The sequence below is a fragment of the Scomber japonicus genome, chromosome 16 (genome assembly GCF_027409825.1).
Source record: "Scomber japonicus isolate fScoJap1 chromosome 16, fScoJap1.pri, whole genome shotgun sequence".
In the NCBI taxonomy this organism is placed as follows: Eukaryota; Metazoa; Chordata; class Actinopteri; order Scombriformes; family Scombridae; genus Scomber; species Scomber japonicus.
The window spans coordinates 12,653,937-12,678,564 of NC_070593.1; the positions used below are offsets into that span (position 1 = coordinate 12,653,937).

The window sequence follows — 24,628 nt, forward strand, 5'->3', positions numbered from 1 at the left end:
AGCAAACTAATTGGTCTAGTGTGAGTCTGATAGTTTATGCGGTTGTTTCCAGTGAGGGGCCTGCAGTTTGCTTTTGGCTGCTCCACCACCAGCCAGCCACACAGAACCTTCCCTGCATGTCAGAAAAAATGTGTGTTTTGTATTTGCGATGACCTACATACTCACTTCACAGTTGAATGTCATCATCTCACATTCATTTTGATTGTGTTTGAGAAAACAATGCATTGTGGTTACACTGAACTTCTTATTTTTTATTTTTTTAATCTTTTTTCTCAGCTCTATTCAGAGGCACAAATTAAAACAAAACATGGAACAAAACACCAGAGATGGTGTCAAACCTGTAGTTAGTTTGTTCTTGTCTGAACAAGGGCATGAGCTGGTAAACATGTTGCATTCATCCCTTTGTTCACTTTCTCTTCATATTCAAAAAAAGAAATTCAGTAAAGTAAACCAAAATGCACCACCAGAGAAATATCAGATTATCTGGACTAAACAACGCAGATCTTAAAACACTTTAATATTGTTCAGTTGGAATTGTCTTAGATTTGACTTTAATATTTCCTTTTAAGCAACTTTGAGAATAAAAATAATGCTGCACTGTGTGAACTATTTGAATTCTGTATCCTTTTTGCGATACCAAGAAGGCTCACTCATGCTGCTTGCTGGAGTTTGTGGTGATAGAGGGAGATGACTTCAGTTTGACAATGGAGTGCAGGTTTCATTAGGAAACAGACGTGATTTAACACAGGATGCTTAACTTCCTCTGGGCTTTTTTTATGCGCCTTCTCCCTTCTGCCTTCCTTGCATTCCCGCCTTCCTGTCCCGTGTGTTTATGGCATTTTTTTGAAGGATATGACTTTGTTGGGCAGAGGGAGAAGATCGGTATTAAGAGTCAGATGAAAAGCTGAGATAGTCATATCTTTCCTGGTAATGTGAAAGCTTTACTTTCAATATTGTACATCAGGAGCAAATTCCTGCTTCTCCTTTCATTTTCTCATTACACACAATTCTGATGTATCACCGTGTGTAATGTTCTCATTGATCGTGACAGTGAAGCCATTCTAAAGGTCTGGCATTGCAAAGTGAGAAATAGCCTGGCAGCCCGTGTGATCATCCTGCGCTCTAATCTCTCTTGCAGGAAGTAGTTAGCCTAAGTAGCGGTCCTGCCCAGGCCAGAGCTTTCCTGTTTCATTTGCAAGATGCTGAAGTCAGTGATTGTGCTTTTCTGTACTCAGACTTCTACAGTTGCTCACATGTAGGTCTTTGATCTAGATATTTATATTCCTAATTTGGGTGCCTTTGGGTATTTTTGAAATGCACAGTATAGTCAAATTGCCATTTATGAAATAGCTAGGTTTTTCTATTCCGGTATTCTTCGTTCACTTTCATGGAAGAACCTCTGTGCTCGTTAAGGAAGATTATATTAGTTATGTTAGGTATGTTAAACATGCAGGGGAGCAAACTTTCATGGCTCCTCTGGGAATCGGAGCCTGTTACTTTTTGTCCCTCTCACCTTCCTGTAGAGGCAGGCAGCACAGTGGATCCGGCAAAAGGGAATGTTAGAACACAGCATAATGCAACACCACACACCTGTGTGTCAATGGGGTAAGCTGATCTGGAGTTTTTTGTTTAGGTCCTCAGCCCACATTTCATTAAGTTCAAGCTGTCCCCGCCTCACAGCTTGTCTCTGTACTCTCCCTTTCACAGAGCAAACCAACAAGAGAGGGGTTTGTTTTTACAACTGTGCTTTATTAAGGCACTTTATTTGAGTATAAATTGTGGAAATTATTTCAATTACAGCTTTGACACTTATTGAATTTTCTTATTTGTTCCACAGCTGGTGTGCTTGTCTAAAAATATTGAAAAAATAATAAAAATGGTTACCACAAGGCATCAAAGTCTGAAGTAATGTCTTCAGAATGCTTATCTGGTCTAATGAACAGTCAAACTAAACTCAAAATATACAGTTTATTGTAAAATAAAACTGAGAAAGCAGCAAATCCTTGTTTAGTATCAGTCTGGTCGTTTATGGACTTATCATTTGGCATTATTGCAGGCCTGCATACCAGCCAGCCAGCCACAAACATTAAGAAATCTCACTTGACAGTCTAGGTTCTCCTCTGGTTTTCTAGAGAGATGCAGAGATGCAAAAGCTTGGCATTCAGTTCTGAAAGATCTAGAAACTGAAGAGCATTGCAGCTTCCTGTTGTGCATCTCACAAAGACATCAGTGGGATGGCTTATCATAGCCCCAAGGGTGCCTTTTGGCAGGATACATACATGGATAGAAGGACAGATGAATATTGTCTATCTGCTCCATTGATCTTAGTCCCTGAGTTTCTTTGTAATGTCATTATTCCACCGGGTCCCTGAGCGCTTAATTGTATAAAGCTGTGTCAGGGCGGAGGGGGAGCGCCACCACTGTTTTGCTGTGTATGGAATATGACACAAATGGATACAAACTATCTGTCTCTAAGGAAGATTCCTCTAATAGCCCTCTGGCCTCTCCTAATGCATCAAAGCCAGTACTGTTGCACTCTCTTCTTCGTCTAACAGGCTAGCTCCTCCTAGGTTTTCTTTCAAGGTTTTCAGGTTCACTCCACTCACAGGAAATGTGCTTATTGCCTTTCACTGAGAGCCTGCTTCAGCCTCCTCCACCTCACCTACACAGTACACCTCCATATTGACAAAGCTCTCCACTTGTCTACCTCACTTATATTTTCTTATTATGTGGAGCTCTCAGGTGAGCTGTGATGTGATGTGATGTGATGTGATGTGACGCACTTCTTATCCTGAACCACAGCCCCAGTTTAGTCTGTATTCTTGAGGCTATATATTGTTGATCGGCATGTTTTCAAGGGGATTTCTGTTAGTAATCAAGACAAAGAGTGTGAGTATGTGGGGAAGTAATAGAAGCAGTACATTCAATAGAATCAATACCCATTGTAATGTCCCCAGACTCCTTTAGGGCCAGTCATGATTTTACAAGATCTTTCACCTATGTGATCTGTGTATTGCTGACACAGCCTTGATCAACATATGTGTCTAGTTTCCACAGGCTAAAATGGCAACATTACAGTAAGTGCTTGTTTGACTAAATGCTTTGGCAGTTAAGGGTTGACAGCTTGAAAGGTTTCAGGCAGAATCTGGGCCTAAAAGGTGCTGTGTTTTGCATATTTAATGCCTGTGATAAATGATCTGTTTAGTGTTTCGGCTATTGGCAGGAAGCTGAACTGTTGTGTAATAAATGACCAAAATAAGCTCAGCTAACCTTGTTCAACTCAGGCTGTCAATGGTGAGTACTTCAGTCTTAATGGTATTGGTTGGTGAATACCTCAGGGACATAGCTGGAACTTCATCTTCACTCGTGGCGAACGTGACACGAGTTGTTTGTAATAAGGCTATCTTGGAGTTAACTAACTGTCCAAAAACCAGTTTCACTGCTTTTCAGATACCAGTTCTGCAGCCGATATATAGCGATAATGATGACTTGGTGTTTTTCATTGTCTTTAGCACAAACCCAGCCTGTTACATACACTGTATCACTTAAATCTCCCTCTGTAATCCCGTGTGACTCTTTATCTCATGTCTGCCACACAGATATTGTCATCAGCTGTCTCTTTCAAACCTGTTGTATACATGTTAGGTATCTGATGTTGATACTATCTAGCATGACTGTACGAGCTACTGAGTGCCTAAAGGCCATTTACAGTAGATCTAATTTAAGGACAGTGCAGAACAGTTGCTTCTTGTAGCCTTTGCTTGTCAATACCGACCTTCACCCTGCTTTAGACACGGAATATATTTAGAGAGAGAGGAGCTTTCATGTTGTAAAAAGGCATGAACTGTGTCTGTGTTTTGAGAGAGAGGGAGGATAAGACTGACAGTCCTGCACGTCTGTCTTTGTTGTGTGTGAAAACAAGTTGTCGTCTCGCACTGCTGCCCCTGTGGTGTCAGCCAGGAGTCACCAAGGAAACGGCAGGACCTGCCTCACCGGCCTGTAATGGTTTAATCAGCTGATGGTTCAAAATGACAAAGCCTTGCACTTCATGAAAGTGATTATCACTGAAAGCTAATTAAAAACATTAAGACTGTGCAAACATAGTTAAAAAGTCCTGACCTGTAAGTATGTCATCTATAAATCGTCTCCATCAACAGTGCTGGAGATGAGCCTGGATTTTGCTGCAGTCATAAGCTGATGATCACAGCATTGCTCGTTGGAGCGTAATAAAAAGTAGATATGAATCATCTAGTGCACATGGAACAGCAGGGATTTTTTTTCCTTCCAGCCAACAGCTCAGTGTCACATCTCGGCATGACTGCAGGGTGTCTAGTTAGCAGAATTGAATTGGTTTTGTCATTCATCATGTATTATTAGCATTTTGAATGGTCAGAAAGACTCAAAGTCAGCAACAGTTGGCTGCTGAAACATCTACTTTCTTTTTTGTTTTATGTCCCAGGCACAGAGGCGGTTTCTTTTTACAGAGGAGCTGAAATCGGAAAAGCTGTTTATGTGTTTATTCATTTATTTATTTTTTGCACGCAGACTTTCATTTTGACTTCCCTCTTCCTCACGCCTGTTCTCATGTGTTCACTCACAGTTAGAGGTTCTTCCCTCCTCCGCTCATCCTCCTCACCGCTCCTTTTTCTTCCCCATCCTCTCGTTCCCTTTTTCTCATCCTCTCCTCTGCCCCCTCCCCCTCACAGACAGGCCTCCATAAACATGGCTGCCTCCTAATGTAAACACCACAGATACCCAGAGTAGGAGGGGAGGGATGGAGTGAGGGAAAGGAGAGGAAGACTGAGTCAAAGAAGGAGGAACACTTAGTTTTGCTGTATTGTCCCCAAGAAAGCCCTTCAAACTGGGCACTTGTGTGCTCACAATGCGCCACTTCAGGTACATTCTCACTGTTTCCTGTTTGTTTTTTCGCTTAAATGCTTCGTCGAATGTTACACTATTAATCAGTTCCTTTTTAAAGCAGCATTTATTGTGGTATCTGGTGTACAAAGCAGAGGAAGCGGTCTTGGGTCGAGAGCTGCGGCAGTGATGGTGGTGAATGAAGAGAGCTTGGTTTGACAGAATTTATGGATTAATTTGGCTTGTTAAAGCGCACACACGCACAAACGCGCCGAGCTAATGTTGTTAATGGATGGATAAGAACACCCTCTCCACAACAGATCCCTAAACCCACACACACACAAGCACATTCAATCTTTGTATCATCTTTCATGTCCTGCAGAGGTCATAAAACATGGTTTTCCCATTCTATTTCCCCTCCCCTTGTCTTTCAAGCCCTTCTTGTGCATGCACACACATACACACACACACACACACACACACACACACACACACACACACACACACACACACACACACACACACACCACTCCATTGAGGGGCTGTGGGTCCACATTTAATGCACCCAATTACTTAGGCCCCCGCTTCTCTGGCTGCTGCATTACGTCAGACTTGGCAGGCTGTATTTTTAGATGGGAGATGCCATAGGCCCTCTCTCCCTCCCTCTCAATGGATTGAGTTACCACCTTGTAGCTGAAAGAACCCAATGAATGCCTACCCAGGCCACCTTCATCCAATCACAACACATCGAACCACTGCGTAATGCCACAAGCAAGCAGACAGAAACACTATGTCCAGTTAGGTTTTGGCGGTGGGTGGAGACATATAGAGAAACAGTGGAACATGGGCCATTGGGAGCACGTTGAGGGTAACTGAGACTAGCCAAGACGTGCATTCATGCCTTGCCACAGACTGCACGGTGGTCATGCATGCTGAGTATGAGGACGTTTCTATAGAACAAGGTCTGCGGTGAAGACCTGAGTGCCAAATGTTAATGCTAGCTGTTCTGCATTGCTCCCAGACACCAGAAATTACAAGGTTGTAAGAGGAAAATCTGTCAGTAGAGTTATGAAAATACATTTAGGTCTATTTTCATTTTTCCCCTCCTTATTGCCTCTCATTATTTCAGCCGTTAATAGCTCCAGTACACTTCAGAGAACATTTTCTGAGATGGCAGCAATGAAGTTGTGCTCTGCACAGCTGAAGCACCAGAACGGAGCGATGACAGCTAGACCCCATGCTGCTAGAGTAACTCACACATGGTCACCAAAAGAAAGCTTGGAATGTTTTCACTCAAGTACCAAGTGTTTGCCCCTGGAGTAAACAAACCCCAACAGCTTAACAAACAACCCCTCCCCAATTCAATTTACACAGTGGTAACCCTTCACAATGACATCTGCATTGAGATGCTGGTGGCCATTTCTTTTCTTTAATTTTCTTCCTCATCCTAATCACCATTATAATCTATTCCCCAACCCAGTTTGCTTTACTCAGATTCACAACAGTCTTGTTTCCTGATTCTAAGTAGCCAATCTGCTGTTTCACATACTCTACGACTAATCCCATTCATTCAGCCTTTAGATGGGATCAGCAGGAGAGTGTCAACAACACATATGGGTGCCTCTATGTGAAGTTAAGGTCAGGGAAAACTATAGGAGGACACAGAAACGGAGGGCCACTCAAGGTTTAGGTTACCATGGCACCAAGCTGTTTGATTGACAGATGGAGCTCAACATTCATGATTATTCCCCTGTCTGCAACATTGATACTATATTATCCTTTCAGAATGAACCAAAGCAATGAGCACCAGGCAGTTTGGATTATGATAGAAAAACCCAAACCACCTTGTTGATGTGAACTCTGTGCAGCATAGCCATGTGTCAGAAGTGAATGTAAAGAATAATGGCTAATAGGGGGGCTTATAGTTTGTCCATTAGAAACTGTGTATGTGGTATGTCGGTGTGTGCTGATAGATAGACAGATGGGTACATATAATAAAAAAACTAGAATAAAAGTAGAATTTTAAACTTCATGGCCATATATTCCTATTAATGTGCATATAAAATGTGCATTGCAAATTTCAGATATGGTATTAATGTGCAAATCAAATGTAGAAAGTAAATTGTGCATTGCACATAATGTGCCACCAGCCTTGAGTATAAAGTACATGTGTTTCCTTAATAAGGGTCATAATGCAGCTCTTGGCTCTCTCTACCCTCGGGGATGTTCCGAAGTAAAGACACTGATGTTTAGACCTTCAATATAAATTTTTTAGTCACATTAGTGGGGTGGCTCTAGGGATGGGTCACCTTGTTGGTCCAATCACTGTGGGGATCGCCGACTTTTCATCTCAGCTACATTTTTTATTTGTTCTGTTAATATGGTGCGATAGAATATAAGTATAGAGGTAGTTGACATGATTGATGTGACCAGATTTAAAGATCACAGGTTTCAGGTTTTGTATAAAAATACTCTGTTTTAAATCATTTGTATGGGATATTGGCACATATAACACTTTACCTGACCCCTTATGTTGCCTAATTGAAACCTGAATATTCTGATATGCCAATATATAAGTATGTAAACTGTATTCTTGTCATCTAGCTGACTGGTTTGTTAATGTTTTGTAATATTCAGCGTCTGGCTATGTCAATGGATGTTTCTCACACGCTTGCTGACTCAGCAGTATATAAGGTACAACAGTTCAGGTCCAACACTTTGCTTATAGGATGACTGAGCAAAGCGATCCCTGTGTCTGGACAGTTAGTCAGTGAGAGAGAGGCTCATAGGCTGGAGAGCCGACGAAGCGGTATGTGGGTGGAGGAAATGAGACACCACTCTGGGAAGCGCCTTCCTGGATTAATGCCGGAGTAATGACATCACTGCTCAGGGAGGACATCTGAATGTATAATAGGCTAAAAACTACAGGCCTGTTCACTCAATTTATTATATTCTGCTAAAAAGGCAATACAGTAACTGAAACCAAAACAAATAACCAAACAATTTTGACCAGCAGCTTAATACATATAGCTATTTTGTGAACACAGGGGATAAATACATAGATGTTAAGCAACTCTTACTCTAAGTGGTAATGGGGGCTTTTTTCACCTCAGGGTTTGAAGTAACTGGCATTTCAAACACAAATTCAGCCCATCACAGCACTGCTTGTATAGAAACTGGAGCAAGGTGATCTACAAAACAGCTGTTTTGAGTTCCTTCAAATCCCTGCGGGTTTCACCTTCCCCTTGAAGTCAGACAAACACATCATGAGACCACAGGTCCGTCCCCATTGTATTGAGTCCCTGCGGAGCAAAAGCCTGGAAGCTATGGAGGGTTTTGGGTGGCTTGTCTCTGCTTTAGAGGGATCACAGTGTGTCTTTGCAACAAAGAGAGAGGTATGAACCCGATATCCCCACAGTGTCACACAAACAGCCATGTCTTTCACACACTCCGTGCTCTCCTCCTTCTCACTTTGACTTTACCACCCCGGCGCAAACCTTTTCTCGACCCCCCCCCCCCCCCTCCTCCTCATTTCACCCCATATGTGATCCTCTGCCCTGGAGGGACATATTTGGTTAGCTCAGGTCAGTACAGTGTGATAGATACAGAGTGCTCCACTTACACTTTCCCATATTGCTGTCAATATAAAAACAACAAAAGTGGCCAGTTATATATCCTCTTACAGAAAAGTAATGTATGTAGTAAAAAAATAAGACAGCCCATTCCTTTTTAACATCATTTACAATTACTAAAAGTCACCCACTACTCTTTTCTTTCCTTCCTCAGATGTGAAGAAGGACTGGTCAGACCACGCTCTGTGGTGGGAGAAAAAGAAGACATGGCTGTTGAAAACCCACTGGACACTGGACAAGTACGGTATCCAAGCAGACGCCAGGCTGCTCTTCACGCCGCAGCACAAGCTCCTGCGCCTCCAGCTGCCCAATATGAAGCACATGAAGGTCAAGGTCAACTTCTCCGACCGCGTCTTTAAGGCGGTCTCCGACATCTGCAAAACTTTCAGTAAGTGGAAATGAAGGGCTCATTTACTGGCATTTACTGGACAGCGGTTGTTGTTTTTTTCAGTTGGGTCATTTTAAAGCAAATGCATGATGAGGTGTGACTGATTGGCAAAGAGTTATGGGAATTTTACTCATTGCCCACTCTACTCAACCAAAAACATCTCCTGTAATACTATTTTTGGAAAAGCTCGGGAAATGTTCTACATCAAACTTTGCTAATCATGTCCTTCCTCTCACTTTGTTTTTATCCTTGGCAATTTGTTGTGTTTATCAAACATGCTGCAAGCCGTGCATACCGCATTCACGTCCCCTGACTGGTAGTCAGCCTGTTGTTAGCTCTAGAGTCATGTCCTTGGAACCACGGCTCCATCGGTCTCGTAGTAATGTTTACTAAACAGAGATTATCAATCTGTCTCAGTCTTAAAACACAGGCACACACCAAAGTACAAATTCATGTGCACATAACTCATACTTGTGCTCGCTGTCTAGCTCACCAACCACCTCTTTCAGGTCCAAATTTAACAATCCCCCACGGTGTTAGTAGTGCCCAAGGGTCACACACACTGTTGATATCTTCCATCACTGGCACCACACTGTCATGGTGGGTCAGAGGGCACACACTAGACCCCAGTGACCTCTGACCTACTAACGCCCACTTTTCCTTGGCTCAGACTTTGCCCCTTGCTCCTTCCTCTTAGTCACTGTCTCCAGTAAAGTTTGCAGGGTTGCTGAACCCCCACCCATTTAAATCCTTCCATCAAGCAGGGTCATAACACACCTGTTGTGTCACTGGACTGTGTTCAGCAGGCAGGATCAGGGGCTTGGTGGCAGCTTTCCTGTTTTTATTGGCCTCTACAGGTACCCTTGTTTTTAATTCAGCAGGAGTGGAGCTCTTATTTTTTCAAAAAGGTCAGAGGGTCTGTTGAGCAGTTCTGTAAAAAGAAACGAACAAATGTCACATTTTATTGAGTGTAAATATAAAGATGTTGTTTTCGAAAGTGGCAGTATGGAGATGGAGGAGTAACAGGTCTGTAGCCTTTCTCTGGGCCTGGCCTGGTTAGGAATGTGTCTGCTGCTACTGTAATAAATCTATTTTCACTCCACAGAAATTCAGGACAAATTGCTTTTGGCTGACTTGGTGCATGCCAGGATGTTGCAAGATGTGGCTGCAAAGTGCCCCTCATAGTGACAAGCACCTATTGTCTCATTTACATCACTGTGCATTATTGCTTGGAAAAAGCAGAACTCACGATGAACAAATGATGGGAATGTTCTTGACTGTAACTGAGGGTATGACAGCTGACTTACAGCTGGTCTGGGCTGGAAGCGTTTAAATTTTTTGTTATCTGGGCAGCTTTGAGTTTTACAATTTCCTGTGCATATTTTCTGCTGACTGCCTGTGTGCTGCACAGCACAGAGAATCAGAGGGGACAGGAAGAGACACAGCCTGTCCAACTGGCCTCCAGACAGCAGAAAGGGAGGGGCAGACATACTGGACCATACAGCGAGAGAAAAGAGAGCAGAGATTTTTTTTGTTTTCAGTTATGACCGACTCATCGTTGGCTCTGTTTTTTTTTCTCATAGTAATTTATTAGAAGGTTTTGTTTAGTTTTTTTGCTCTGGCGTGTCCACTCGGTCAAACGGAAGCCATTTCCTGTTTTAAACCAAGATCAGTTTTTTTTCCTGCCCACTCTGTGTTTTAACCGCATCTTTACTTCAATTTTTTTATTTTGTCTATTTGAGTCTTTTTAGCACAACCCAAACTCTCAACAGGGCGAGTCCCATTCAGTGGCAAAGCATAGAAAATCAACACAACAAAGTTAAACGTATAAAACCAATTATCACCGCTGTGTTTCTCCCATGTCCATGGCAGCTGTGTACAGTCTCACGTCCCGACACAGACACAGTCCATCTGGGCAGGCTGGGAACAGAGAAGACTCAGCAAAGGATCAGCGTACTGTAATACATTAAATCATTCAGTTCTACTCCTGTTTTGACCTTTGATTACATTTGGCAGCTCTTACATCCTGTGCTGCATTGCTGACTTGATAGTGAAATGTAGGCAGGAGGAATTTCCCACTTTTAGTTGGGAGATAACATTTTTTGAACTGTGTCAACAATTCTGAGAATTCTCTGGACTGAAGTACATAAAGATTTTGACAGTGTTTTTCTTTATTTCTTTCTATTGTATACATGTTTAGAACAATACTGAAGACATAAAAACAAAGCTAACCAAAAAAGTTTAAAAAAAACAGAACTATCTTTTCATATTTCATATAAGTAGCCACCTTTTGCTTTATGAGAGCTTTGCACACTCTTGACATTCTCTGAACCAGCTTCATTAGGTAGTCAGTTCCCACATATGCTGAGCACGTGTTAGCTGCTTTTCTTTCACTGTGTGGTCCAACTTATCCCAAACCATCTCAATTGGGTTTAGGTCAGGTGATTGTGGAGGCCAGATCAACTAATGCAGCACTCATCACTATTCTTCATGGTCAAATAACCCTCACATAGCCTGGAAGTGTGTTTTTGGTCATTGTCCTGAAAAATAAGTGTCAGTCCCACTAAGCAAAAACTTGACGGGATGGCGTGTCACTGCAGAATGTTGTGGTAGACATGCTGGTTAAGTGTGCCTTGAATTGCCAACAGTGTCACCAGCACAGCCTCGCCTCTATGTTTGATGGTGGGAACCACACATGCAGATACCATCCGTTCACCTGGTCTGTAACTCACAAAAGCATGGCGGGTGGCATTTCAGAATTGGACTTAGACCAAACTCTTGCGTTTCTTGGCCGAACCACCTCTCTTATTCTCATTGGTCTCCCTCAGTAGTGGTTTCTTTACGGCAATTCGGCCATGAAGGTCTGCTTCACGCGGACTCCTCCGAACAGTTGGTCTTGAGATGCGTCTGCTGCTTGAACTCTGGGATCTGAGGTGGCGTTGACTTTCAATTTCTGAGGCACTACGATGTGGAACAGAGTGACACTGTTGAAATGCTTTATAAAAGTACAAATGATGAGGTCTGTATACGTGTGAAAAAAAATGAGCCACTATTTTGAAATGGGCTTTTGTAAAGGCTCATTTTTCTGGTGAAGTCATAGCCAGACACAAGCTTGTTCTGTCTAGACAACCTGGACTCTTTCAAGACATTAAACATACACGTACTACTCCTCCTTCTGAGAAAGAGCTTGTTTAACTCTTCCTGTGAGCTCGCACACAGAATGTGGTCTTCACAACTGACTAACACATGACTGTGGACCTGGGAGCCTGAGGTGCAACAAAATGAGGCAGCTTCTCTTAGCAAAGCACCACTTCAGGGTAACAAGAGTCAGGCTGCTCCACTTAAACACTGCATGTTTGTAAGTAAGCACTCAGTTGCTACTACGTGTGGCAAAACGAAGACACAGTAGCGTCCTCTAGAAAATACAAGAGGCAGCAACAATACTCTAACCTGCAGCGTTCTGTCAGTGCTTCTCTGAAATATTACAGTAAATTGAATTCATGATATTAAGAAATGGATGACCAGGCATGAAAGGCAATATCTGAGAGGATATATGTGGCTACTGAAGGCTATCAAGGCTCTTGGTCCTCCCAGAAATCTTTTTAGATTCATGTGGGGCTGTTGCTTCATCGTTTTGGTCCAGCAGATTTATGGCCCATCAACCTGAGATCTGCTTGAGTGTGCTGGCCACTGTTGTCATAACATGGGAGGAGTGTGGTTTGGCCTCAGCTCCAACTCCTAAATTAAATAGCATTATTATCCTTTTTTGAGTGGCCTTTTAGCACCTTTTAGTGTCCTGCAAGATGGATGAATTGAACGTCTGGCACTCGTATCAACCCATTAATTTCAGTGAATGCCATTTTTCCTTAAAGTCAGAGCAGAAAATATTTAAATGGATCTATTTGTGTGCCTCAAGTGACACATTGAGTTATAGCATCAATTCTAAATGCCAAAAATATGTACTTGTTATTGACGAAATTCAAGGATAAAACGTCCACGACTCCACGCCATGTGCATTCTTATGTTTCCCTTCGGACAGAAACTGAATGTCTGTCATTTCTTAGCCTTCCTGGGACGAGCTCTTAATTTATTGCTCTGGAGTATTGATCAGTCTGCCCAGCAGTCCAATAAGTACCTCTTGTTCCAGTTGAAGTATGCAACAGGAAAAAGAAGATGAAATCATCAGTCCTCTTTAATTTTTTTTGTCCATGTAGGGTCTTTATCTGTTTGTACGGTAAACTCAAGGACTGTAAAATTAGAATGTGACGGTGTTTGTGATTCTTCTGTGGCTGGCCTTACTCACTGCAGTGAATCATGTGTTCCAAGGAGTAGATCCTGCAAGCGCAGCTGGCTCTCTGTCAATCCCTCTTTTGCTCTCTCTCCCTCTCTCCCTCTCTCCCTCTCTCCCTCTCTGGCTCCAGGCCTGGTTACTGCCACAAGTCTGCAAGATGGAAGATTGGGTCTTATTGTCTAGGTGTCATTTCTGCTAATGGAAATCAACCAAGCTTTTGTGTATACTTTAACCATCACTCACCCTTTTTCTCCTCCGAGGGGAACTCCCCTGTCCCAGCCTTACCCCCAGCAGATCATGATTCTTAAATTATTATAAACATACCAATTCACCAATTGTGTATGTCAGCAGAAAGTGACTTTAAAGCCTGATTGAAAAATATTATTGAAGCACTTTTTAGACTTTTCTTCTTGGCCTATTTGTCATAGGATTAATGAAAAAGCATATCTGTATTTACCCCATCTACTCATCTCCCACTACTATGTGCTCAGGCCCAATGATTCAGTACTGCTTTTACAGGAACGTATAAATTTTAATTTTCTCCCCTGATAATACATCCTAAACCATAAGTAATGGTTTTTATAGCCAAAATCTGTTTTTTGACTTTAAACCCCCTATAGATAATGATAATCATTTTATGTTTATAAATCAACTGTGTCAGATCAGGTCCTGCTCAATAGATTAATATTATTTATACTATGGATGAATTCCAGGCATTGGCAATTATGAGCAAGAATTACCAATGAAATTGGCATTGTAGTAAAATGCCACATGCTTCTGCAATGCCTCATCAAGAGACACAGTCCTACCTACGTACACACAGTCTGACACACACTTGACGTATGTGTGTATTGGTCTTGTCACACAGCTCAGTGGGGCTAAAGCTCGGCAGCACGCCTGCAACTCACATGGCTGTATAAGGGCACAGGGATAGTGCTTCACTGCTACAGCAGAGGGAGAATGGAGGAGGAGGGAGGCAGAGAGGAGAGAGGGCGAGCTCCCATCTGGTAGTTCTTAAAACTCCTGGAATGCTTTTGCTTTAGTTACACAAACCAAACAACCTTTCTCACCAAGCCAAGACGTCTCTCTCTCTCTCGCTCTCTCTCGCTCTCTCTCTCTCTCTCTCTCTCTCTCGCTCTCTCGCTCTCTCGCTCTCTCTCTCTCTCTCTCTCTCTCTCTCTCTCTCTCTCTCTCTCTGCTCATGCTTTCTCAACATCTTCAGCAACCTCCTCAATTTCAGTCTGCAACACACCTTTCCAATCCTGCATCTTTAAAAAATTATCTTTCAGTGGATATGAGAAAATTACATTTTTTGTATCAGAGTTCTGCACAAGACAGAGGGAAAATAATTAAATAAGGCTCTTAAATATCAACTTGCACCTTTTTAATTTATATGGAATCCTTGAGAAAACTAAATCCAGCTGAGGATCCAGATGTGTCTCCAGACTAACTCCATCTATTCTAGTCCTGACACATTCTGGCCGTCTCACTCCCCTACATCAGAACCATCCCAAGCCCATCTTAAAACATCACTGCTGCTGCTGAGTGATGGTTCCCTGGCCTCCAGGCCCGAGGGAGGAAGGGGGAAGAGGGGAGAGAAGCTGGGGTGAGAGGCTGCTCTGTTTTAGTCATTATATTCAGTGTTGATGTCTTACTGTCTGATTGGGATCTTGCACACAGCTCTTCCATGTACTCAGACACGCAAAGTTTGTTTATTTCATTTATTGTGTTTCAGTTTCTTCCAGTATTCATATTTTTTTGTATTTCTTGTGAACTCTGTACTGGTGCTGGAATACTGATTGTATAAGTGTGTGAGGAATAGTTGGGGGAAGGAGGGTAAGATGGAGATGGAGGTTGTGTCTGCGTCGTCTCAGTTGGGGATTACAGTTAAAGCAAGATTTGTTGGGGCCCTGAGAAAAAGGGATTTGCAATTTTCCACTGCTCATGTGCGCAGCTGTCTATAATTCTCACCCATCTCCTCTGTGCCTTTTGCCTTTCTTTGTCCCCTCTTTGATTTAAAAGTTGCCTCAGCATCCCTTTATTCACCTACATTACAGGTTCTACACATTATCTCTGTGCTTTGTGAGAGGTCTTGTGAAGCTTGTAATTGAAACAATGCAAAATCTGGTGTGACTTTCTTGCATCAAATTCTTCCCAACTCATTGTCTTGATTAGTTTGCTATGTTTCCAGCCATCAAATGAACTTTCCTTCTTTCTCTCACTCCAGATATCCGCCACCCAGAGGAGTTATCTCTGCTGCGTAAGCCACGTGATCCCAAGAAGAAGAAGAAAAAGTTGGAGGAAGCAGAGGAGGATGATCTGGAGCTGGAGGGTCCGTTATTAACCCCTGGATCAGGTGAGCTGATGGATAGAAACTACTATATGAAGATCTAACAGTATTAATGAATATGTATAGCTCCAAAGCACTCGTTACAGTGTTTACCTGAGGAATTAAAGCTGAATTAAAACATTTGCAGCTAATTAAGGGAGTCATTTTTCTTTAACTCATTTGTGCAAGTTCCCAGTTGAAAGAGAATGATTTTATACAAACTTAAGTCTATAATTCAGTTTTTAGGTTCAGACCTCATTTAAACTAATTATGGAGTAGTGGGTGTTATTTTTGTATTTCATTGTGAAAAGTAATAATCTCACTTCCCTCAAGCAGCAGGTTGAATAACAGGTTCCAGTGAGTGTCTTCCATTCTCTTTGTGTGTCTGATTGTGCTTGTGGTTGTGAAAACCAGTAAGATAACTCCAGATTTGCTGCACCCTGCTTCTAGTGACCAAATATGAATATGTGAGTTTGAGGCCTGCATGGGATCTACAGCCCTGGCTTCCAGTTCCTTGGCAGGGAGGATGAAGAATGGTTGAGATTCCACACATAGTTGGTCACGCTGCCATTTTAAACCCAAACCAGGCTACACGACTGCAGTTATACTAGCCCTCCTCCCTCCTTCCGCCAGTGATGGGAGAGCTACAGCCATGTGAGCAGGGAGGAGCAGAACAAAACAGGCTGTGCTGCTGTCACAGAGTTAGCTCTAACCAAAACTGCTAACACCATGAGACAGGGTGAATGGACGCATTGTGTGATTTGAGTCTCTCCTTCCCTGGCCTCTGGTCTGTCCGCTGCCTCTTAAGACTTTGCTATGTATACTATGTATACACTCTGATGTGAGTGGAAAGAGTGCTCAACTGTCATTGTGAACTTGATAACCACCTTGATTCTTGCAGCAGATTTTGCTGACACACTGATTTACTAGGAGAAGATTATACATTTTTGTGCTTCTATGTTTATATATAATGATGTGCAGAAAACTCAAAGAGGCTGCAGCATTTCAATACTGGTTCTTGTTTATAAGCACAGCACATGATCACACCCAAAATTGCAGAAATTCTCCAAGGTTGTGCTACATGGATTCCTCTGATATAGATACAATTTGTTCCCACTGGGCAACTATAGTTATACTATTAGGTGGAGCAAGAAATAGGGGGGGTTTCAACAGGAATGTGCAGAATCTGTTTACTGCTGTCACCACACACACACACACACACACACACACACACACTGTGTGTGTGTGTGTGTGTGTGTGTGTTTATTTCCTGACATCCTCCCTATCAGATCACATGCTACACTCACAGTAGGTTTCATGGCCAAGTTGTAAGGCGTTATTCTGTCCCTTGTGGGGAAGGGCTGGCCCCTCAGCCCAGGTCTCCTGATAGGAATCACAAGGCTTTGCAGAGAGGCAGCGATGCAATCAGACCCTCAACCAACTGCTCCTGTACACTCAGAGAGAAAGAGCAGGAGGAAGGGTTATTGTAACTCACCATGATCTGACTTTATTGCAGGAAGAAAATTATTTTATAATTCTATCTACCGATTATGTTCTAATCATATTTTCTACCAATTTCTCCCAGCTAATTAGCTTCATAGCGCCATTTTCTTCCCCATTTGTGTAAGTTACATTTGTAATAGACAATGCAGGTTAAATGTTGAATAAAGACATAAATGCTTTTATACATTTTCTCAAATACATATAGTATACGTACAGTGAGGTCTGTCCTTGAATGCTAAGATAGTAAGTAGTGCATGACCAATTATTTCCACTTGGAGACTGGCAATCCTTTTCCAAAACCTCCATATTTAAATGTATCATTTAGGAAACTCCGTGTCCCCTGTTTGTCTGCACACTCATGTCAAGGGCCCCACAGAATTGGTCATTTTGGTAGGAAGCCATGTTACTAATGATCAGCTGTTGACTCAGATACGAGCCACGATCTCGGCCAGTCCATTGAGTCAGACTGGGCTGGCCACATCTTGAGGTAAACGTTGTATCTAATTATATTTCCTGTCGGCGTGGGGAATGACATACCTTTGACAGTCACTACTTGTATATTTGTGCTGCAGTTTATACATGCAGGGCTGGGTCACGTTGACCAACGCCTTTGCCTGGGTTTTCAATCAGTCATGCTGTGTTGAATGGCTACAAATGGGTGGATGGAAACGACAGGGCCTTGCCAGTCAAGCCAGGGTGATCTCCCTCTGCAAGGAGGGTGAATTGAGTCATCCGGTCTGAGGCTAGTAGCTGGCAGTGCCCGTGGAAATGCCACAGATCTCCTCATTCTTGTATTCTCCTACTTTTTTTTTTCTCTTTTTCTCTTCTGTTTCCTCCAGTCCTTGTAGAGTTTTCAGTGTCTTAAATCTGTCCACTTGATGTTTGTTCCCATACCTCTGCTTTCCTCTACTCCTTTCCTGCCTTTCTTTCCCTTACTCTTTCTCTTTTCATCCTAGCCTCTGAGATAATATACATCGGACCTGTCAAAGGTAAGCTTTCCTCTTCCTCTGTCCTCTACTCTTTAGCACTGCTTCCTCACCCTGGCCTTCCCCCTCTTCCTCGCTACCCTTCCCTCCACCCCCCACCCCCCACCCACCCACAGAGTGTTGAGGTCACATGACATCTGTAACCTTTGGGACATACAGCTGAGTCACCTGACTGCTCTTCCAGGGGGAAGTCAGCTGATTTGGGTGGTCACATGATAAAGGCTTTGCCTTCCATTAGAATGTAGCTCAAAGCTCACTCTTTCTTACAGCAACCCAAGGCCTGCTCACTGTACCTGCTGACTGTTTTGCAGGATAACTGATCACTGTTTAGCCCTTGAAAGTTCTGCTTGATAAAATGTCAGGCTGTTAGAGAGATAATCAGATATAGTTTTTGCTATATTGTTGTAGTAGTTCAGACACCAGACCCTCTTAGCTACATGCCTCAGCCATTAGCCCACACAAAAGGTGTGTGAAAAAGATCACATCCACAAGAGGCACCTTCATTTATTGACAACCCTGTCATGGTTTACATCCAGTCTTAACAGCCCGTGGTGGTCCAGCTCGCCCCATCTATGAATCCCCAGTGTGGGAGCATTAGGGAGTCGAGGCATGTTAACATTCTTTGTGTCTTTTCAGCTGTATTGTAGAGACAGTAAACAGGATGGAGGAGGCCAGTAGTGTTTTTAAGGGGCTGCCAACTTTCTCATTCTTTATACATGGTCTCTCTAGATACCTCGGATTCCTCAAGAGACCCAAAGGGAGATGGGAGTACTCTTCCTGACCCATTGAACTCAGCATTAGGGGAAAACAGCGAAGGAACCATTGAATAACACCCTCCTCCACAAGGGATGGGTGGCCATAGTGTGCACCCTGTTCTCATGACCTCAGCTCGCAAACACAAACATTACACGTGCACACTCACAAACACAAATCAAGCCCACTTCCTGGTTACAGAAGGGATTTAGCGGTTTAGTCAGTGTTGCTTCTTGACCTAAGCCATACAGAGGGAGAGAGGGAATGGAGGGGTATGGGGCCAGAAATACTCAGCAAGGCCAGCCAACAGGAAATGCAAACAACGTCGCTTTGGTGGCTTGCTTATGTTGGCAACCAAAATCCAGTGTAAATTGGGAAAACCAATGGAAAAACAAAGGTATAAATATACAAATACTGTATATCCACTTTTTAATTAAAAAAAAAAAACTTAAATTATTTAATTAAAAAAAAATGTTTCCAACCTTTTTATATGCATTTGTTTTAATCGTCCCATATCGTTGTGCTCCCTGTCTCCTCTCTGGCGAGTTGTGCAGTAGTTTGCTGTGTGTGGTGCATTCCTGCAGGTTTTTTGACTGTGAGTAAATGGGCGACCCTGATCATGTTGTGCATCATCTGCATGCTGATCCACATCAATCCTGCCATCAGCAGGAGGACGTTGTTAAGGCCGCTCATCTGCAACAAGTGCGGTAGTCACATGGTGTTGTTGACCGCTAGCTGGCCTGGCTAGGCTGCAAGTGTGTGTGCTTTTTAAAAAGTGTTCACCCTTTTTGCCCTGATGAAGTATTTGTGAATGTGCACTTCATTAGATTGTCTCAGTGTTTGTATAAAGAAACACAAAGATAAAAATGTAAAAATCATGTATATTTAATTCATTTGTTCTAGGTAGATTTTACTTGTTTGACTACAAGAGCCTAACTGATGACTTTGTGCTTTCAGGGAGCATCTACTCCAGTCCAGGATTATACAGTAAGACTATGACCCCCACCTATGACTCCAGGGATGGCAGCCCGCTGTCACCCACCTCTGCCTGGTTTGGGGACAGCCCTCTGTCTGAGGGCAATCCCAGCATCCTCGCTGTCAGCCAGCCAATCTCCTCACCAGACATCCTGGTCAAACTCTACAAGCCCCAGTCCCTGCTGGACAAAGCCAAAATCAACCAGGGGTGAGATGAACTTTGCTTAGTGGTTTGGTGGTTTGGTTACACTGTCAGAAATGCTGTGGTGGATTGTAGAATATTTCAGGGCTGTGATGCTGATCAAAACAGTTTCTGCAGAGAGATTGTTTCAGAAGACATGATTTTCAATTTCTGTGCAGGTGGTTGGACTCGTCCAGGTCTCTGATGGAGCAGGATGTAAAGGAGAATGAGGTGCTGCTGCTGAGGTTTAAATACCACAGTTTCTTTGACCTCAACCCTAAGGTATGTCCTGCAGAAAAATCAGTGCATCAGCAACTTTATCCTCCAGAGTCTATGGGGACATTAGTTGAGGGCATTTTGTGCTAGATGTCTCTGCATCATCTGCATCGTCTAAAGGACAGTGTGTGTGTTTACTCACTGTTTGTTTGTATGTGTGTTAACTATGACCAACCTCTCCACAGTATGATGCCATCCGAGTGAACCAGCTCTATGAACAGTCCAAGTGGGCCATCCTGCTGGAGGAAATTGAGTGCACGGAGGAGGAAATGATGATGTTTGCTGCCCTGCAGGTCAGTTTGTGTTGTGTGTCTGTGTCTGTGTTTCTGCCTGTGTCTGATCTTAATTTTCCTGTTTCAGCATTGCTTTGTCAGGGTCTGAAACTTGAAGGCCTGCAGTCTTCTTTTCATTGGGCTGTGGGCACAATGCCTTCTCAACCGCAAGCTAATGAATTGGATGGGCTTCCAGCCCAGATCTGAGCCATATGGAGGCCAGTTCTGCTGCGCCATGCATACTGAAACCTGGCTATTATACATTGTTGCAGAATGAGTTTATTAGGGCATTATCACACATATTCCCACTTGGCTTCTCAATATGCTTCAATATGTATCAGTTCACTCTATTTCTGACTCATAGTCTACATAAAAATAGTGAGTCATTAGGCTTTTCAACATAAAATCCCTTATGAATAATTAATTATAATTTACTTTAAAGACATGAATGCCATTACCTCACTTAGTGAAAGAGAGCAAAGTGTCTGGAAACAAAGCTTCAAGAAAAACACTGACCTTGTGAGTCATAACAAAGAAGTTCAAAATAGGTATTGTTGGATCATGTATGATAGAAATTTATCATACATTTCATAAATGTTCTTTTTGACATAGTGTAACTTTGAAATTGATCCCCCACTATATTCTTCCAACTCTAACTTCCCTCAGTAATACCAAAGGATTTTATTAGGGCTGCAACCAATGATCCCCCCCCCCCCCCCCCCCCATTGATCACATCTTTAAATGTCTTGTTTCGTCTGACCAACAGTCCAAAATCGAAAGATAATCCTTGTATTTAGAAAAAAAGAAGTTCATTTTTGGAATTTTAGCTTAATTCAATTATCAAAATAGCTGCAGTGATGTGGTCCTACATTATGTAACATTACTGTATATTGTGTTGCGTTACATTTGATACAGGTTAAAAAGAATAGCAAGGCGAAGAGAAGTAGGTGAACAGTGGAACTGATATACTGTACAGATGTGAGCACCTTTTGCCCCTTCAGGTTGCCCCCTAGTAGTCTTGGGGTGGTGCTCCTGCTATTTCTGACCCTCATAAACTGTGGGTGCCAAGACCTGAGGACGCCACCCTGTCCTCACCCCCGGGGTAATTATAGAGCATCTCGGGCCACAGGACCCAGTGCTTCAGCCCCAGACCACCCACCCCAGCAAGACACCGTCTCATAGACCTGCTCACATTCCTCTAAAAGCCCACTTACACTCTTAGGTGCTATGTGTGTTTCATCATACCTGTTATAATAACACTAAACTAGTTTTTTGTTGCTCTTCCTTGAGACCAGGTGTTTAGGTGGGTGTTTAGACTGGTGGCTACTCTGTCACTACCTGTCTGTTAGCACTTTGGTAGCTACTACTGTAGTATCCAGGGTAGTATGAGCTCAGGATTTTGGCTAAGGTTTCAGTGGTGGGTTGAGCTTGACTGCGGGTTGTTAGCTTAAGAGAGTTGATACTAAGGTCTAAATAAAGAGCAATGATTAGCCACATCCAGTATGCTGCTGGCTACTGTCAGCATGTTGTCACCTGGGCATTTCTCTTTGGCAGTACACAGAAATGAGGCAATCAGGAGTCTAAAATAGTAATTGACCTAATAGTCATAGACTTGGGGGCACAGGTTGTACTTTGTACCCTGGGAGATAAACACACTCATTCATCCACTCAGGCACACAAACAGGAAACAAAACCCCCAGTGTAACAATTGCTAAAGGACTGTCAGAGTGGAAGAGGCGAAGGAATGGAGTGTCATGGAGAGCCCTTTGTCCCACATTCTGTAACCTTATCCGGCAAAAGCCTTGCATATCTTTCTCAAACTCTGCCTCTGTATCTCTCACTCTCTCGACAGCTGTTCATTCATATATTGGTGGAGGGGTTGGTGATTGGTTGACATTATAAATACCGTTTGTCAACAGGTTGTATTTAGTGTCTGTGACTCATGCTAAGAGGAAACCGCGGTCAGGTTTCCTTTACGAATTGGTTCTTCCATTGTTACAATAATGCACAGTCTCTCATCCCACCCTATTGGCTTAGTCTCACATAGGTTCTCTGGAAAACTGTTTTATAGCTTGTTACAGTTCATAGCTTGTATGCCCAGACCATGCCCCTTATTTCTCCCTGTGAATCATCATCACCCATCCCTTCACGCTGTCGTCATCCTAAAAGTAAAGCGATGCTTCAGTGATAAAGTCACTGTTCCATCACTGGTGAACTCAATGGTTCATATTGGCAGCACTTGCTTACATAGATGCCAACGAGTCTTAAAGAGTTTATATGGCAATTATCACACACTGATTCACTTTTATAAGACAAATTTGGAGGGCTGATTCACTGGTAGCACACATAGCAGGAAACTTACTAGAAAATCAGCAAAACTGTTGACCAGGGTGTTGGAAAGGTTAGCAATTGCTAGCAAAATCTGTATCCATCTCACTCTTACCTACTGTTGTCAAGTCAGTCCTTGGCACTGGTAGTTTTTCATCAAGAAGGTATACTGTGATGTTTCCACATTTCTCACTTTGGAAAGATACAGCGCAGATATTAAAGCGACTCTTGTCAGTCATTGTCAGTCGTTACTGTCGGTTTACGGCTATCTCCGTGGATCATGGATGTATTATAATGCCGTGGATCCACAACAGACTCTCTCATATCATTCGGACCAAATGATATGATTGGTCAGAGTTTTCACAGAACCATATGAGAATGGAATAATGATGAGTTTCTATGCCCGATGGATCTCTCTAATATTTTAGAGTGCCATTACCTTATTAATAGCATTTTAACCTAAACAAAAAATGTGTAAAAATGTAACAAAGGTAAGAGTCGCTTTAAGTCTGTAAATATCATTGAATCTCAAAATGGGAATTTAAAAATCCCTGTTGTAACACACCAAATGAAGTGCTGAAAGATTGCTAATTAAAACTACCCTAACTTTGGTATCTCTTTGTCTTCCTCAGTACCACATCAACAAACTGTCAATCATGTCTTCAGACAACCACATGAATAACAGTGAGAAGGAGGTGGATGAGGTGGATGCAGCCCTATCAGACCTGGAGATTACTTTGGAGGGAGGGAAGACATCCAAGACACTGGTATGACAACACTGCTATACTGCAATATATCTTTGCACTTACTACAGCGATACTCCCATCATTGTGTGAATGTATTTTCTCAATTATACCAACTGTAGTTTTGGTCCTTTGTTTCTCTGTTCTGATGAAGTCTCCTTTCATCAGCTGTTATAAACAGCAGCAGTAACATTCACACAGTAGACACTGTATACTGACGCACAAAGAAATTTCACACAGTTATTTAAGACCTGCTGTTTCTGACAAGAGCTAGTGGTGTGAGATATTTGACACTCAAACAAACCCAACCAAAAGCTGCATTTGGTGAGGCTGAAAATATATGTGTCCATTGTTACACAAGCCCCACCTTGAAAAGTTGTGAAGTTTATACAGCTTATCACAGGAAACTGAGCTTTCAGATATTACATGAGGCAATGACCAATGACATTGGAAATGTGCAAAGTTGAGCCTGAGGTCATTGTTTTGGTCATGCTGAACCAATGTTTCCTCTTAAAGTATTCTAGGCTTGTACTAACGATGTTTGCGTTTTGCCCTTCCTCGCAGGGTGACATCACATCTATTCCTGAGCTAGCAGATTATGTCAAAGTCTTCAAGTAAGTTCATATCCAAAGCTGCCTGACATGTTCATTCAACTGCACGTGACTACGTGCAAAGGTTGTTTTTGTCCAAAAAGATGTTGATCCCATCAAAGAACCAGGAAATAACGTTTTCTGGCTAAGTGAGAAAGCTGTTGCCTGTTTTGTATCAGTGTAAAAGGCTGGATTGTTTGCCAGAGGACATCAGCAGGCTGAGCTTTCAGTTTAGCTTTGATTACAGTTGGGCCAAGCATATTTTAAGCCATATTCATTTTTGGCTCTGTGCCTTTGCTGACAGGCAGGTGGCCCCTGGGGTGGTTGTCTCATAAAATGTATGAAACCATGGGGGAGCATGGGTAGGGGTATGATATCAAGAGGCATTTCCTCTTTAATGGTTTTCCAGTAATGTTCACATCCAGTGTTGGCTCCTCTCCTGTTCACCTCGCTGACTTTGCACTTGCGAAGCTCTCCCTAATCTTCTGTCTCTTTCTCTTTTTCTTTGTACTCACTTATCATCT

At 42.7% G+C, this 24,628-nt stretch overlaps 1 protein-coding gene across 2 annotated transcripts in view; it reads left to right on the forward strand.

Moving 5' to 3' along the window:
• fermt2 (FERM domain containing kindlin 2) overlaps positions 1 to 24,628 on the forward strand; it is a 39,619-nt gene that overhangs the window by 5,895 nt on the left and 9,096 nt on the right. For both annotated transcript variants that reach the window (XM_053335382.1, XM_053335383.1), the window contains exons 3-9: positions 8,644 to 8,877; positions 15,396 to 15,524; positions 19,697 to 19,922; positions 20,075 to 20,177; positions 20,357 to 20,464; positions 23,404 to 23,538; positions 24,079 to 24,128. In XM_053335382.1, the coding sequence (XP_053191357.1) occupies positions 8,644 to 8,877; positions 15,396 to 15,524; positions 19,697 to 19,922; positions 20,075 to 20,177; positions 20,357 to 20,464; positions 23,404 to 23,538; positions 24,079 to 24,128 (985 nt within the window). The remainder of the gene's footprint in view (positions 1 to 8,643; positions 8,878 to 15,395; positions 15,525 to 19,696; positions 19,923 to 20,074; positions 20,178 to 20,356; positions 20,465 to 23,403; positions 23,539 to 24,078; positions 24,129 to 24,628) is intronic.